The sequence below is a fragment of the Siphateles boraxobius genome, unplaced genomic scaffold (genome assembly GCF_051911475.1).
Source record: "Siphateles boraxobius isolate OS27281-9 unplaced genomic scaffold, OSU_SipBor_1 16, whole genome shotgun sequence".
Taxonomy (NCBI): Eukaryota; Metazoa; Chordata; class Actinopteri; order Cypriniformes; family Leuciscidae; genus Siphateles; species Siphateles boraxobius.
In genome coordinates, this window is record NW_027508766.1 from 2,501,759 (window position 1) to 2,519,004 (window position 17,246).

Sequence of the window (17,246 nt, forward strand, 5' to 3'; positions counted from 1 at the left end):
GGGATTATTTTATTGACTTTACTTTAAATTACTTTTTTTCTTCTTCTTCTACAAACCCCCTCAGAATGAAACGGTATGTATTTGATTAGGATGTTCTAAAACAATTTGCCATTTGTTTTGCATTTTCACTCACTCTGTAAATTAGCTCCATCAATAGGGAAAGTACTGAGAAAATCTTTTGAGAGAGGTAATAATTTCTAGTGAGAAGATAATTGTGTAAACCAACAGCAGAGTAAGGTCATGTGATAAAACTGTAGCATAAAGCATTTGTTGCTAAATATAGAAGTACTGCATCATATATATATATATATATATATATATATATATATATATATATGTGTGTATATGTATACATTGTGTGCAGTGTTTTAGTATTTTGAATGCAGCAAGAAATTCTCTCCTAAGCAGTGTACAGTACACTATATAATGATGTCCTACTTTAAATCGGCAGGCGTTTTGTGCCTTTTCTAGTTTGCGTGCAGCACTGATAAGCCCAGTGCAAGACTGTGATCTCATAAACCTTCCAGTTCTTCTGTCACTTTCACATTTCAGAGGTTTTGAGTGTTGACACAGAAATGAGTCTTTGTCTCAGTCTGGTGATTGACCTTGAACAATGTAGCATGTCTGTGGGCTGTTTCTCAAACAAACTCATGGATTGTTTATTCTACTTTCATTTCTTGGTTTATGTTTTGAATATGTTCCATAAACAATTTCCATTTCTCCTAAACTCAAGTTCTATTACAAAATATACAAGGCAGTTTTTTTTTGTTCAGTGTCTAAAATTGTTACATATGAAGATCATGTACAGTATATCTCATTCTAGTACCAAATAGTGGATCGACTCATCTGGATCAATAGCTTGCTTCTATTTGTAGTTAGAAGTCAGGTATGTTAACATTCATACATATCTGGAACTTGAAGGAAGTAAAAAACTTTGTCACTGATATGCGTATAAAAGTTCTTAAAAATGAGCAGCATACCTTATATTTGTACATTTGAAATTATATATTAATCTCATTAAGTTGGCTTGTGAGAGCCAACTTACTGAAATCCTATTTAAACTTAAGTTGGCTTGTAAGAGCATACACTTATGAACTCATGAATTCATAATCTTATAAACTCATACACTTATATACTCATAAACTTATAAACTCATGAATTCATAATCTTATAAACTCATACACTTATATACTCATAAACTTATAAACTCATGAATTTACACTTATACATTTTCATAAATTCATACTTATGAACTTTTAAATTCATAAATAGTTCACCATAGCAAACACCCTTGCAACCACCCAAAATACCTTACAACACCCTAGCAACCACCCAAAATACCTTAAAACACCCTAGCAACACCATAGCAACCACCCAAAATACCCTAGAACACCCTAGCAACACCATAGCAACCACCCAGAACACCCTAGCAACCACCCAAAATACCTTAAAACACTTAGCAACATCATAGAAACCACTCAAAATTACCTAGCAACACCATAGCAACCACCCAGAACACCATAGCAACAACCCAAAATACCTTAAAACACCCTAGCAACACCATAGCAACCACCCAGAACACTCTAGCAACCACCCAAAATACCATAGAACACCTTAACAACCACCCAGAACACCCTAGCAACCACCCAAAATACCCTAGAACACCTTAGCAACAGCAACACCATAGCAACCACCCAAAATACCTTAAAACACCCTAGCAACACCATAGTAACCACACAAAATACCTCAGAACACCCTAGCAACACCAGAGCAACCACCCAGAACACCCTAGCAACCACCTAACAACCACCCAAAAACCCCTTGTAACCAACCAAAATACCTTGGAAACCACCTAGCAATCACTCATAACACCCTAGCAACCACCCAAAATACCTTAGCAACCACCCAGAACACCTTAGCAGCTCACTAGAAACACCATAGCAACTTTAAATTACTACAAACTATACTTTAAACTAATTTAAACTTCAAACTACTTTAAAATTCAAACTAATTTAAACTTAAAACTAATTTAAACTACAAACTACTTTAAAATTCAAACTAATTTAAACTTTCAACTTATTTAAACTTTAAATTACTTTAAACTTCAAACTACTTTAAATTTCAAACTACTTTAAACTTCAATCTACTTTAAACTTCTTCAAACTTATTGGTCCAAACTTTCACGAGCCAACTTAAAGTTTGTCTCGACAAACTTTTTCTAGTTATTATTCTTCCGATTCTTCTTCTTGCAGTGAAATTTCTATATCAAACTCCTCCTAGAGCTTTAACTCTACACATACTCCAAACTCGGCTCAGACACTCAAACTGTTCTGACTCGAGTTGCTATATCTTTTCTAACTGATTGGACTTACGGTTTTCCTAAAAATGACGATCAAACTCGGAAAAAACTCCCATTGACTTAACATTGCGGAATGTTCAGATTTTCAAACTCCTTTAAACTAATAAACTCATCTATCTGACACTTATCTATCTACACTTAAACTCTTAAACTCATAATAAATTAATGAACTCTAAACTTGAACTCTTAGACTCATTTAAACGTATAAACTCTAAACTCAAACTCGTACACTTATAAACTCATACACTTATAAACTCATAAATACATACACTTATGAACTCTTAAACTCATAAATTAATAAACTCTGAACTCTTACTCATTTAAACTTATAAACTCTAAACTCATAAACTCGTACACTTATAAATTCATGAATTCATACAATTATGAACTCTTAAACCCATAAATTAATAGACTGAACTCTTACTCATTTAAACTTATAAACTCTAAACTCACGAACTTTGACGCTTATGAACTCATGAATTCATACACTTATGAACTCATGAATTCATACACTTATGAACTCATGAATTCATACACTTATGAACTCTTAAACTCATAAATTAATAAACTCTGAACTCTTACTCATTTAAACTTATAAACTCTAAACTCATAAACTTTGACACTTATGAACTCATGAAATCATACACTTATAAACTCATGAATTCATACACTTATGAACTTTTATGAATTCATACACTTAGTTCACAGTTCACTTAGTTCATAAATAGTTCACCATAGCAACCACCCAGAACACCCTAGCAACCACCCAAAATACCTTATAACCCCCTAGCAACCACCCTAAATAGCCTAGAATACCCTAGCAACGCCATAGCAACCACCCAAAATACCCTAGAGCACCATAGCAACCACCCAGAACTCCCTAGCAACTGCCTAGCAACCACCAAAAATACCTTAAAACACTCTAGCAACACCATAGCAACCACCCAGAACACCCTAGCAACCATCCAAAATCCCTTAAAACACCCTAGCAACACCATAGCAACCACCCATAACACCCTAACCACCCAAAATACATTAAAACACCATAGCAACCACCCAAAATACCCTACAACACCCTAGCAACACCATAGCAACCACCCAGAACACCCTAGCAACCACCCAAAATACCCTAGCAACCACCCAGGCCACCATAGAAACTGCCTAACAACCACCCAGAACACCATAGCAACCACCCAAAATATCCTAGAATACCCTAGCAACACCAAACCACCCAGAACACCACAGAAACTGCCTAACAACCACCCAGAACACCATAGCAACCATCCAAAATACCTTAAAACACCCCAGCAACCACCCAAAATACCGTAGAACACCCTAGCAACACCACCCAGAACACCCTAGCAACTGCCTAGCAACCATCCAGAACACCCTAGCAACCACCCAAAATACCTTAGCAACTGCCTAGCAGCCACCCAGAACACCTTAGCAACCCACTAGAAACACCCTAGCAACTTTAAATTACTTTAAACTACTTTAAACTTTAAACTATACTTTAAACTACTTTAAACTTTAAACTATTTAAAACTTTAAACTACTTTAAACTAATTCAAGCTTTAAACTAATTTAAACTTTAAACTACTTTAAACTTTAAACTAATTTAAACTTCAAACTACTTTAAAATTCAAACTAATTTAAACTTTAAACTAATTTAGACTTCAAACTACTTTAAACTTCTTCAAACTTTCTGGTCAAAACTTTCACAAGCCAACTTAAAGTTTGTCTCGACAAACTTTTTCTAGTTAGTGTTACTGTCTTTGAAAGCTGGACAGCTTTAATTTAGTGAGAACTTGCGTGTCGAATCATGGCCTCTTTTTAGTGTGTTGTCAAGTTCAGTTTATTTATTTCAGGTAACCGTACTTAAAAGTTGGCTATGTATTGGGTGGGTAATTGTTTATACATTAAAGTTTTTTTTTCTTATTAAGTCTTTGTGTTCAGATTTTGTGATATATTAAAATGACATCCTCAAAAATATGCTTGGTACAGGTAGGTCAGTGTTCCTTTTACACTTAATTAACAATTTAGTCCTTTGTGAAAGGAGTATTTATGCATTTTTCTGAGGTTTAAATACACTTGCCGATGGAAAAATATTTCGAGGAAAAAAGGCAACTCAAGATTTCAAGATTCATGTGTTCTTCATCTGTACTGTCAGATTTACTCTTTTTCATTGACTTTGTGGAATGTTGGTTGACTTTTAGAAATCCTTGGTCAACACTTCCATGGAAGACCGTTGTGGATCACACTGACTGGTGCCATGTTTTATAGGGTCGTCTTTTTTAAGAAAGAAAATTGTCTCTATCCAGATACCTTGAGTTCAGTTTGTGGGAACTTGGAGTGAGAACATTATGGGAAAACAATCCTTTCTTGTGCAATTTCCTGATGATGTTTGAAGAGTGATGTAATGAACATTGATAATATAAAACATGATAATAGAGAACAGCTGTTCAATTTAATGCTGAAATGGTACAACTGCACACAACCTGAATTATTTTTTCAGACATAGGCAGCATTTTCAGATGGTTCAATAGTCTAATAATTATAATAAAGAGATATGTCGTCTGGACATGTTAATTAAAATTCTGTCATTTACTTACCCTTATGTAGTTTCAAATCTGACTTTCTTTGGTGGAACATATAAGATATTTTGAAGAATGTTGGTATAACCAAACAGTTTTGGTTACCATTGACTTCCATTTATGGACAAAAAATACTATGGAAATCAATGGGAGCCAAAACTATTTGGTTACCAACATTCTTCAAAATAGCTGCTTTTGGTGTACTGCAGAAAAAACGAAACTCATACAGGTTACAAATGACATGAGTTTTGAATATCCCTTTAAAGTGTCTCACAATGAGTTGATTGTCTTTATAAGTGGCATAGTATAAAAAAAAGTCTTAAGAAAAAAACTCAAATTTCTAAGCAACATCTTTCAGTAATTTGTTTTCCATATGTCTGTATTACATTCGTATTTAATTGAATATCCATTGTTGTCCAGGTTTGAAATAAAGCATTGTCTTTTTAGGTGTCTGGAGAGCAGTTTCATGGATACTGTGAATAACACTATACACAGTGATTCCAGCAGCCACTGAGGAGATCTTTGTACTATTCTTTTGGTTCTACAGTGTGCTGTTGTTCTGGCAGTGCCGGGCGATTTACTAAAATTGTACAGAATTTGTTGTTGAACAAGTATCAGAGCATCTGGTGTATGGTTTGTTTTTTTTTTAAAAAAGATTTCTTCCTCATCAAAAAATGGGGACATAAATATACATTAAAAAAGTAATCTGCATTATATGAGGTGTTTTTTTAACTTTTCCCCAGTGGTATAAGAAACTGAAACACTCTTGGTTTGTTCCTACCACAGCCAGGAATAAGGGGAGAGTGCTCTGGGTTCGGGCCAAATTCCGAGCTCTGAGCCCTCTCCTCGGACAACATGCCAAATACAATTCAATTCAATTCAAATTTATTTGTATAGCGCTTTTCACAATACACATTGTCTCAAAGCAGCTTTACAAAAATACACAACTCGTGAAATGGTAGTGGTACTGTATTAGTAGAATTGTTCTTTTTTTATAATGCTTTTTGCTTACAGTACTTTATACACAACTTTGGATGGATGTCGATGATGATGGGAAGTATGATATTTTACTGAAGAACACATACAAAGAAATCGCTGGTCAAGATGCTCTCCACTCCATCACACATCATGTTTGTGAGAACAGGAATGCTGGACATTTTGTGCCTCCTCCAGATGTAAGGCCATTGTTGCCTGCTTTATTAAGGAGGGGGTCTTCAGGTTCTAAAAAAGCTGTTCATCAACAAATATATGTTTTTGCAGCTGTTTAAGAAATTATTTTATTATTTACAGATGTATTATATTCAGGAAATTTAAGAACTAAAAGCATGTCAAAATAAAGTATTCAGTCAAAGTCCCTTTATAGGCATGACAAGTTATCGTACGTTTTTTAGATTTTCTTTTTTCCTTTATGTACATTTAGAACACTATACTTAGTTAGCATTATATTACCTTTGCATAAAATTACAAAAAATCGAGTTAACGTTGCTGTGAGTTTGTTTCTAATACAGCAGCGGCTGTGGGAGTGACGGTAAAATTGACGTCTTTCTCTTTTCTGACTTGTTTTTTTTTTAAGTTGTGAAAACACTTGAGTTTTTCGTTTGCTTTTTGACCAAATTGGAGAACAAAATTTATATTTAATGTTGTCTCTCATTGACCGCTATAGAAGTTTACCCAACTATGACGACTTCTGCTTCTGAGAAATACAGAAAAATGTGAAAATGGTGGTCAATGACGATATGATAATGTGGTATAGTGAAAGTGTATACACAAATATTATAATAATAAATATAATTAATAAATATTTTTATAAATATAAATATCAGACATTGAGGAAGGACTATTACAGGGGTGGTTAAAAATAAACGATGCATAGTAGAAAACCAGCATTTTGGGGACAGGGAAACATTTACTTACTGTAGTAGGATTTTTCTAGCCTGGATGCCAGCCCGAACCCCGCCCACAAACTTTTTAGGTCGGGAAGTTCGGTCTGGACTCGATCCGTTGAGGAACTATGCCAAACAGTATAGTTTGATTAGTTCGGACTAATCAAATTGTCAGGGCAGGCTTTATACGATGATGGACAGATGAGCAACCATAGACATCATATCTACAGTATGTGAGCAACGGGTAACGTAACCATCCACGTCATCAGAGCGTTTGGGTTGAATTCATGGCTGACGCTGGAGATTTGTGTTGTGTATATTCCGCTATCATGTTATAGAAGATATAGACAGCACATTCATTTTAGAACAGAGAACAGAGAACCGCGATCAAGGCATTTGTTGAGTGGAAAGATGTTTTTGCCGTCCTTCCTACGGGATTCGGAAAAAGTTTAATCTATCAACTTTAATCTATCTCTCAATTTACGTCACTTACTCCGTTGCTCTGATTGGTTCTAGGTCTATCCAATTGAGTGCAGAGGCCTTTTATTTCCTAGTTTGGTTGACACACGCCCCATAATCACAGCCCAATGGAGCAGTATCAGACTCACATTCTGACTAGAATCTGAGTATTATGACGTCAGGCTAGGATTTTTCTCCATCTCTTGTAAAATGGCAATCACCAAACCGCCAGTATATAGCGGCAAATGACCGTCACGTACGGATCCATTTGTCCGTGCGAGAATTCTGTCGTGCCGCACTCCAGCGACGGTGCTGCTGATCCCCTTGTCCGACACGACTGTCGCATGGTGTCGCGACGCCTCCCCCACATTTGTATGTTGATGGGCATTCCTCTGTTTACCGCTATGGGCGTGGTTTTGACCGAGCGGGAAATGTTGCGTATCAGAACAGAGGACCTGCGAGAGACTTCCCCCCGTCTCCATATGCTCTACTTCTATTGGATAGACGCGTCACGTTCAGCGGACTTCATTTGCATAAAGATTGGCATCGGCCTGCTTCTTGATGCGCGACAATTTTCAAAATGAAGCACCACCTTCCCGGAATGCTTTGCGAGTGCGACAAAGTCGCTTGACGTCACCCATTGGAATAAAGTGGAGTGCGGCGCGACAGAAGTGTCGCACGGACAAGTGGATCAGGACCGACTTGTCCGACACGACTGTCGTGTGGTGTCGCAACACCTCCCCCAGATTTGTACGTTGATGGACGTTCCTATGTTTACCGCTATGGCCGTGGTTTTGACCGAGCGGGAAATGTTGCGTATCAGAACAGAGGACCTGCGAGAGACTTCCCCCCCGTCTCCATATGCTCTACTTCTATTGGATAGACGCGTCACGTTCAACGGACTTCATTTGCATAAAGATGGGCATCGGCCTGCTTCTTGATGCGCGACAATTTTCAAAATGAAGCACCACCTTTCCGGAATGCTTAGCCCTCCGCTTTATTCCAATGGGTGATGTTAAGCGACTTTGTCGCGTCTGCAAAGCATTCCGGGAAGGTGGCGCGTCATTTTGAAAATTGTCGCGCGTCAAAAAGCTGGCCGATGATAATGTTGATAATTCAAGACAGCATGAGAACTGACTGGGCATGTGCAAATCTACGTAAACTACTTTCTATGGACCAAAGAGGCACTGCTAACCTCTGCCTCAATGGCCATGGCCTTGAATTTTCTGCATGAAACAATGATTTTTAGGGGCAAACAATGGCAAAAGGAGTATATTATATGTGTATTCCTGAAAAATTTTGTTACAAAAAATAATATTTTGAATAAAATAAATGCAATTAATAATGTGGTGAATTAATAAAGCTCTTGGAATTAATACATGTATTGTCGACATTTCCTTCGGTGAGGCACTGCCTACCCTGCCTACCCTGACCGCACGTCCCTGCTATATGCCTACAATTATTCGCAAGTTCTTCTTCAAAATGAGCATTCATAAATCAGAAAAAAAAATTTTTTATGAAAACAAGAAAGCTTTATCAAAACCAATATTTAAATCAAAATTATAGCTTAAAAAATTGGAAACCTCCCAACTTTTCAAAAATCAATTCAGGGATGATATTCCATATTTTAAGTAATTTTCTATTAATTTATTCTTAAATACGTAGGCCTAATCAACAGTAGGCCTAGGCTATAAATCAAGATCACCTTTTGTTCATTGGATGCAGAGCTCTTTTTTAATGCAGTCTGTTCTTCCAGATGAAATTAAACAAAACAGGACTTCATTGTATAATAGATTTTAACAGGGCTGGAATGGCCCATCAGAACACAGCACGGAACTCTTATTTGTATTGTGTTAACTGTAATTTTTGAAAAGTTAAAAATAGGTGTTCAAAGAGATCGGGTGATCTTGTTTTTGAGTTGGTTAAGTTGCGATGGTGGGAGGGGAGCAGCATTTCTCACCCCGAGTCAGAATAAAAGTAGCTAGCTACTCTCCACACTGTAGCTACAGTGAAAAGTCTTCCATCCGAAGAGAGAGCGGTCCAGACATCATCGCTCTAAAGCTGCTGTTGCTGCCTTTTGCGATTATGTAAAAACAACAGTAGTTCACAAGAATGATTGCTCTCGTCTTACTGGTTTTCGGAGGCGACTCAATGCTCCAGTGGATTTGGGATTTTATGTATAAGGAACGTCATGTTCTCCTCACGTCACCCCACTGGAGCGTGTGCGCAGCTTTCAGCACTCATCTCATCTTCTCTGCTCCCTTCATGCTTCTGGATGTGTTCAGTACACACGTGGGGTGGATTCATAAGTACAGGATACGAAGTGAAGCCGTTGGCTTGTATCAGTGGTTTCGATGCGCTTCTCGAATTTTATGGAAATACATGGTTGGCGTTTTACCGTTAACCGCGTTGTTTCTGTCGGTACGGCGCACGCATTTCCCGGAGAGAGCACCGTCCTCATTTCATGCATTCAGGGAATGTGTCTCATGCATGCTCATCTTCGATACGCTGTTCTTCATGTTTCATTATACCATCCACAAGTAAGCAGGACACATCTCTCTAATCTCAGCATGTGGAGCTTCCTCATTGCACAATTGGAGTGATAAGTTTAAATTCGGTTCTCGCATTAATTAAATATGTTTTATATGACTTTCTCAGTTTGTGTAAACTATAGGGTTCAGAGTATATATTTTTTATTCCACATTAATTTTACTCGTCTGGTACAAATATGTGGCTTTGTTTCATTCAGTGTATACTTTTTTCTTTATTTACCCTGGAAGTATGAAAGGTAAATGTGACAACATGCCCATAGTGACATGTGAGCGGCACATTGTAACTCGATGACATTTGCCAGTTTAAAATGTTATCTGATCTAATAATAAAAAAATGTTTACATGACAAACTAAAATATTTTGTAGATAAAATACAATTAATCTTTATTTAAAATAATAGCTTTTTTTTAATTCAAAAATAAATAATTTTGGAATTTGACAATGAACTCCATTGGTCAAAACAATACAGGCAAACAGATGAAGAAACATATTCAGACATTCAGAAAAACACAGAGCTGAACAAAACACTCTCCTCCCTCCACTCACAGCCCCCCAAAACAGGCGATTAATAGACGAGCCAGTACAAATGCTGTAAATTTCTTTGAATAATATTTTCTAAATGTTCTTCCTCTCAGTCTTTATTAATATAAATATCATCATAATAAATTCATTACGTACATTCAGTTTTAATCAGTGGCGGTTCTAGAGGGGGGGCTAGGGGGGCCCGTGCCCCTGTGACAACAAGCTTGGCCCCCCTTGTGGCCCCCCTAAATGTGGAGGGTGAAATAATTTTTACAAAACTGTTTTTTTTTTGCTATCGTTGTTTTCGTTGTATGCATATTATTTTTTTTATTATTCTATCTTTGTGGATTTGCTTGTTCACGTGACAATTCGCATCACATTCGCGGGAATCGCGGCAGAATAACGTCTGTCTCCTGCACGCCAGAGAGGAGAGAAGGAGAAAGCTGGTAAATGTCAGTTCAGTTGCAAGTTCATTATTTATGTGCGTATCGGGTGTGCGATGTGTATTGTCTATTATGATATTGTAATCAATGTTTTAACTGTATACGAGGCACTGTGAGCTGACATCGCATTTGTCTATCGTCCTTTCACTGCTGTGTGCGGTTCATAGATAGGTAGGCTATGTCCCCAAATTAGTTTATGTCTTATATTTATATCATATTATGTTCTTATATTAGAATATCACATCAGCAAGAGTGCTGTTTTCCCGTGCACAATTGCAACTGTGATATTGATCTTATACAACAGTTGAATTAACAATAAGTTAACATTGGGCGTTACATTTTAGACACAATATTGTCAATATTGTTTGTTTTCCCTTTATTTCGCCGACTAGAATTTCAAAATGAAATCGTAGCAGAGTCTCAATGCAACAGACAGCGATGATTTCTTGACTGAAATCCGCGTTTTGAAGGAATCACTTGCTTCTTTCCCGAATGAATCAGCCGTTTGAACGAATCGGTTGAATGAATGAATCCTTCAACTCACTTATTAAGACAGTAGGCTTGTTCGACTTGAACCAGCGTTGCACAGACCGATCGGTTGATGACATCAAAGTACCGCGAGAGCGATTAGAGAGCAGACGGCTCCTTATGCTTTTGAATCGCTCTCGCGGTTCTTTGATGTCATCAACCGATCGGTCTGTGCAGCGCCAGTTCAAGTCGAACAAGCCTAGTGACTTGCCGCCGCCTACTGGCGGTTTTAGTTTCATATTTAAAGTACCCTTTAATTAAAACGTTAAAATTTGAAATAATTTCATGTTTAAATATTGATTTTAAAAAAATCTCATAGCTTTATTTATGCAATTGTGAATGGAGTGTAAATATATTAATGCCACTTCTGTGTCTCCTTTAGACTGCAAAGATGGATTTTGATTAAATGATTTAATTTGACTGGTAACAGTGGTACGGTATAATTATTGTATAATTAAGTATTATTGTATAAATAAGTATAATTACTGTCTAATTTGTATGTTAGTATTTGACATAAAAGGTGATTCATAACTCTAAATAAGTTTAGAAAGAATGTCCATATATAGGTGAAAATGCCCCTGGAAATCAATTTAAGGTGGCAAATTAAATTAATTAAAAAATGAATTTCGGTCCCTGCTGTTAACTGACCACTGCATAGAATATTAAAAAATATGAATATCTTTGTGAGTCTGCTGTCAACAACAGGCCTAAACCAGCCATGTCACCAGTACAAAAACACAATCAGTAAAATATCATCTAATCATCAAAAAAACATTGAAAATATTGAGATATATTTTTGTCAATATTGCACACCCCTAATGTACGGTATGAATTTTGATTTCTTCAGGTTTTAAAAAGCCTTAAATTCGATTTTACAAAATTGAGAAAGAAGGACATCATGTCAATTACAGTTACTGTGACTAATACTGAATATGTAATGCAAATGTAAAAATATAATGGAAATGCAAATACATTGTTGAATGATTATAAACATGGTATTTTGCCTGTTAATGCCTGCAGTGCAGTGCAGAAAATGATATGACAACAATAAGGTCTAAATGCAACTGGCCCCTCTAACAGCACAACTGGCCCCAGCTTGGCCCCCCCAGTTGAAATGGTCTAGAACCGCCACTGGTTTTAATATATTCATAAATACATTATAATCAGGAACAAGGCCACACAAGCGGTGAGGGTGGCTAAAGCTGGCTTCTTTAAAGAACAGTTCACACTTTGTGGTGCGAACCCAAAAGCATTTTGGAATACGGTAAAAAAAACTTGAAAACAAACCCCGGACCATACCATTGTTCAATTTGTTCCTAAAAGTGGATGACATAGTTGTTACTAATAAAAACTCCATGGATGAAGCATTCAATCACCACTTCATAAATTCTGGCTTGGTTTCCAAGGCGTTAAACCCTATTGCTACAGCCCCTGCAGTCTCTAATACCTGCAGCCTCTTAGCACCTCCTCACAGTTTTTCCATCCGGCCTGTTTTAGTGGGGGAAGTCGTGCAGGAATTGACGGCTCAGTACCCCAATAAAATGGCTGGATCAGATGATCTTGCCACTTTTTTCATAAAAATTGCTGCCCCGGTTATTGCGGCTCCTCTAACAGCCCTCATTAATCTATCCTTCTATACAGCCGAGATTCCACCAGCTTGTAAAGAAGCGGTTGTGCTTCTTCTGTATAAGAGCGCTGATCAGGCTGACTTAAACAATTACAGGCCAATCTCCATCTTGCCTTGTGTGTCTAAAATTATGGAAAAACTTGTTAATAAACAACTTATCAATCATCTTAATGTGAACGGTATCATCTCCGGGGCACAGTCTGGCTTTCGATCAGGGTATGGTTGTGTTACAGCTACCACTAAAGTGCTCAATGACATTACATCCGCGTTAGATATCAAACAACACTGCGCTGCTATATTTATTGACCTTGCAAAAGCCTTTGACTCTGTGGACCACAATATACTTATCCACAGACTTAGCAGCATTGGTGTCACTGATCACTCACTGGTTTGGTTTTCAAATTATCTTTCTCACCGGGTTCAACGTGTAAGATTTGAAAAACTTTTCTTTTCCCATTCTCTACCAGTCACCAGGGGTGTCCCCCAAGGCTCCATCCTTGGCCCTACACTTTTCTCAATTTATAGTAATAACATTCCCCAGGCAGTTGGTAATTCAGTCATTCACTTATATGCTGATGATACAATCCTTTATGCCACAGGTTCCTCCCCTGATGCTGCTCAAGCTACCTTGCAAGATAGCTTTTTCCAATTACAGCAATCCTTTACACAACTCAAACTCACTCTTAATACCTTAAAAACAAAAACCATGTGGTTTTACCGTAAGGGTACTATGCATCCTCCAGCCCTTAAAATCACTTCCTTGCAAGAGGGCTATTCTTGATCAAGTCACTGCATATAAATACTTGGGCATCTGGTTGGAAACTACACTTTCTTTCTCCATCCATATATCAAAGCTGCAATCTAAGGTGAAGGCCAAGCTTGGTTTCCTTTACAGAAACCGCTCGTCCTTCACCACTTCTGCCAAACTTACTCTTACTCAAATGACCATTCTACCCATGTTAGACTACGGAGACACTATATACAGGGTTGCTTGCAAGTCCACTTTATCAACTCTTGACACTCTTTACCATTCAGCTATCAGGTTTGCCATAAATGCTCCTTTCAATACACACCACTGCGCTTTATATTCATCTGTCACAATCGCCGCAAAATTCACTGGTTCACTTTCATTTATAAGACCATTCTCGGCCGCTCACCTCCTTACTTGGGTCACCTGCTGCAGCCAAAGCCTGTCACATACAACACCCGGTCCTCACTTCATCTTCAATTATGTATTCCCAAAACTAACTCTGCATTTGGTCTTGTTTCTTTTCAATCTGCTGCCACTCGCGACTGGAATGCTCTGCAAAATATTCTCAAACTAGATACACTAATTTTAATTTCATCTTTTAAAACTATTATATCATCCTTGTTCATGGACACATGCAGTTGCTTCTCCACATAATCATTTTGTGTTGTCTACTGTGTTGTGTTTTAAATTGTATTTAATGTAATTATTAACCTGTAGGTATTTCTAATGTACTGTATTTATTTTAGCCCCATTTCCTTTCCCTAAGTGGTTAGTCCACTTGTCAGGCCGCCATTGTAAATAAGAACTTGTTCTTAATGATTTGCCTGTAAAAATAAAGGTAAAAAATAATAAATAACCAAACAAACATTCAACAACAAAAAAACCTAGTCAGTCAACTTTTTATCTGGATGTTTTAGCATAGCTGTGGTACAGTGACAAAAATTTATAAAAAATAATAAATAATTAAGGTCTTCTGAAGCAAAACGATGAGTTTGATTAATGATATTTATATTTAAAACTTAACTAGCTTCCTGCCAAACGAACATACAGATCTTACTTAAGTGTAAAGCACAACTTATGCGAGTAATGCGTGGTACTGTGGATATTTACGCTACGCCCTGACACACTACGCCACTTCCGACGTCTTAAGTTGCGCACTATGCGTAAGTAGACTGCGTATGGCCGTTTGGCCGAAAGCTTGAATTTTAAATTGTACCGTGTTAAATATGAATATTTTTCTTACACAAACTCATCGCTTTGCTTCAGAAGGCCTTTATTAACTCCCCGGAGCCGTTTGTAGTTCGTTTATAATGGATTTTTGAGGGTGAGTTAATCATGGGGTAATTTTCATTTTAAAATGAACTACTCCTTTTAAGAGAATAGGGACAACTCTTTAAGACCATGAGCTGGGTGCGCCGAACATTTTTCCCATCATTAAACTATAGCCAAAGTGGATTTCGGACACGCCCTACGTGCATTTGCGCCGCACACTTTAGACCATGTGCTTAGATCGTTAAAAAAAGGCCCCAAGTGTTTGAACGTTGAGTAGCAAACTCATTGGCTGCTGGTATCAGCAGCCAATGAGTTTGCTATTCAACGTTCAGCTGTGCCCTATAGAGACTGATGTGATTTCAATCAGATTGAGTTATCTAGAGTTCCCTTTTTTAGTCAGTACGAGTTACGTCATGACGACGAATGGGATTTCGCTTAGAAAGCCTATCAACTTCGAGTATTACAAAACGAGCCAATGGCAAGGAAATGCCATGGGTTTGCGGAATTTGCATAGCATAACTCCGCCCCCCCTCATGCAGGGCTGGACTGGGACAAAAAATCGGCAGATACACACTGACACTGCACGCGCGCTCAGAGCCCAAAGGGGGAGGAGTTTAAAGATGTGATTGGACCACCCCAGTGCCAATCAAGGCCGCTGATCTACGTGTTTCTGTAAAAAAAAAAAAAAAACCTACGCTGACTATTTTTGTCCAATGCATTACACCGGCACAAAGATTCCAGCGCCGCCAATTAAGCAAAACTAACATCTGGGCCGCCGATGTAAGAGTATTATGGGCCGTTTAGACAAAAAAAAAAAATTAATGTATTTTTTAAATAATAATTTGTATCGGCCCAAAAAGCGCAAATGCCCGGTATGCCCGATGGCCAGTCCAGCCCTGCCCTCATGGGTACATAAGAAAGTATGCTGGCAACACGCATTTATGTTTCTGCTTCAGAGCCTAGAGGTCCTCTTCACTCCTGCAGCCTATTCTCTGATTATCTTCAAGAATCTTCGAGACGAGCAGCTTCCAGTTGGTGTTGGTGTGACGATGTGTTCGAGCGAGTTTTGGTCTGCAACAGTGTGTGTGTTTATCCCTGAGCGCTTCAGCACTGCTGCAAGCTTTCCTCTCACAAAAAGAGTGCACGTGGCACGTCTTTTTAAAAATGTTTAGCCTGTGTATTTCTGTGTGTGGTAGTCAGATTGATTCTGCTGATGGGCATGAACACTGCTTGGCGTGTTTGGGCTTAGATCACGCCCGGGCAGCGTTTGTGGATGCGTCATGTTCTCATTGCGGGAACATGACCGTCAAAATGTTGTGACCTGAGAGTCTCCACATCCACACTCCAATCTTTTCTCTCCACGAGAGGGGATTACTTTTAAATAAAACCATCTATCGCAGCAGCACAAATTGGGCTGGAGTCCTCTGCAGATGAGGATTCGGCTGTGCTGCCGCCTTCGGGTGTGCCAGCATTACCCGAGTCTGATCCAGAGTTGACAGCCATACTTTCCCGGGCCGCTGCGAGCATCGGGCTTGTGTGGAACCTTCCGCCATGTCCGAGCGCTCAAGGCTTGATGATTGGGGGGTGGCGCGTGCAGAGACCAGTCAGCATCCGCCCTCAATTCCTTTCTTCCTGGACGTGCATAAAGAGGTCATGAGATCGTGTGAGTCTCCTTTGACTGCGACTGCTCAGCGGTAGGGCTGTCGCGATAACCGCAATATTGCAGTACCGCGCTACTGACAGGCCAACCGCAGAGGAATGCAAGTAACCGCAGCAACCGCAAACCGTGTTTTCTTTTTTCATAATGCCACCTTTCTTGGTTCGTACCATGTGTATTGAATGTTAAATAAGTTAATAATGATAACAAGACTGTTTATCATGGTGATTTGTACAGAGGATTCGTGGATTTTGACTTAAGCCTAAACAGACAGTGAATGTGTTCGACTGAGCTCGTGAGATTACCTGCGTCTGTTTTTGAAGTCAAGTCATGTATATTCGTGAAAAGGTTGCCGTTTCCAAGGAACCCAAAATATTTGTTGTAGGCTATTATCCTTTTAACGTGTAAGGGTATTTACCATGAATGGCGTCAGCGCTGGTCAGCATTACACAGCGCGAGGAAGCCGTGGGGAGAAAGCAGCGAGTCACGCATTGAATCAATGCCATTGGTCTCTATTAAGTGAAGCATTGCTTCAGCTTTGCCCAAAGGTGAAGCATTGCTGCCCAGCTGAGCCTTGAAAAGTGGAGCTCAAAGTTAAA

General features: G+C 38.4%; 1 protein-coding gene and 1 long non-coding RNA gene across 3 annotated transcripts in view; both read left to right on the top strand.

Moving 5' to 3' along the window:
- Window positions 1-167: 167 nt before the first annotated feature.
- Window positions 168-4,297, top strand: LOC143739034 (uncharacterized). The gene is made up of 2 exons (XR_013204125.1): window positions 168-1,021; window positions 4,124-4,297. It is a non-coding gene; the product is annotated as an uncharacterized LOC143739034 (long non-coding RNA).
- Window positions 4,298-9,312: 5,015 nt separating this feature from the next.
- ch25hl3 (cholesterol 25-hydroxylase like 3) overlaps window positions 9,313-17,246 on the top strand; it is a 40,109-nt gene continuing 32,175 nt past the window's right edge. For both annotated transcript variants that reach the window (XR_013204124.1, XM_077231117.1), the window contains exon 1: window positions 9,313-9,835. Coding sequence is in view for 1 of the 2 variants with exons in the window: in XM_077231117.1 (XP_077087232.1) it covers window positions 9,408-9,835 (428 nt within the window). In the remaining variant the exon portion in view is untranslated. The remainder of the gene's footprint in view (window positions 9,836-17,246) is intronic.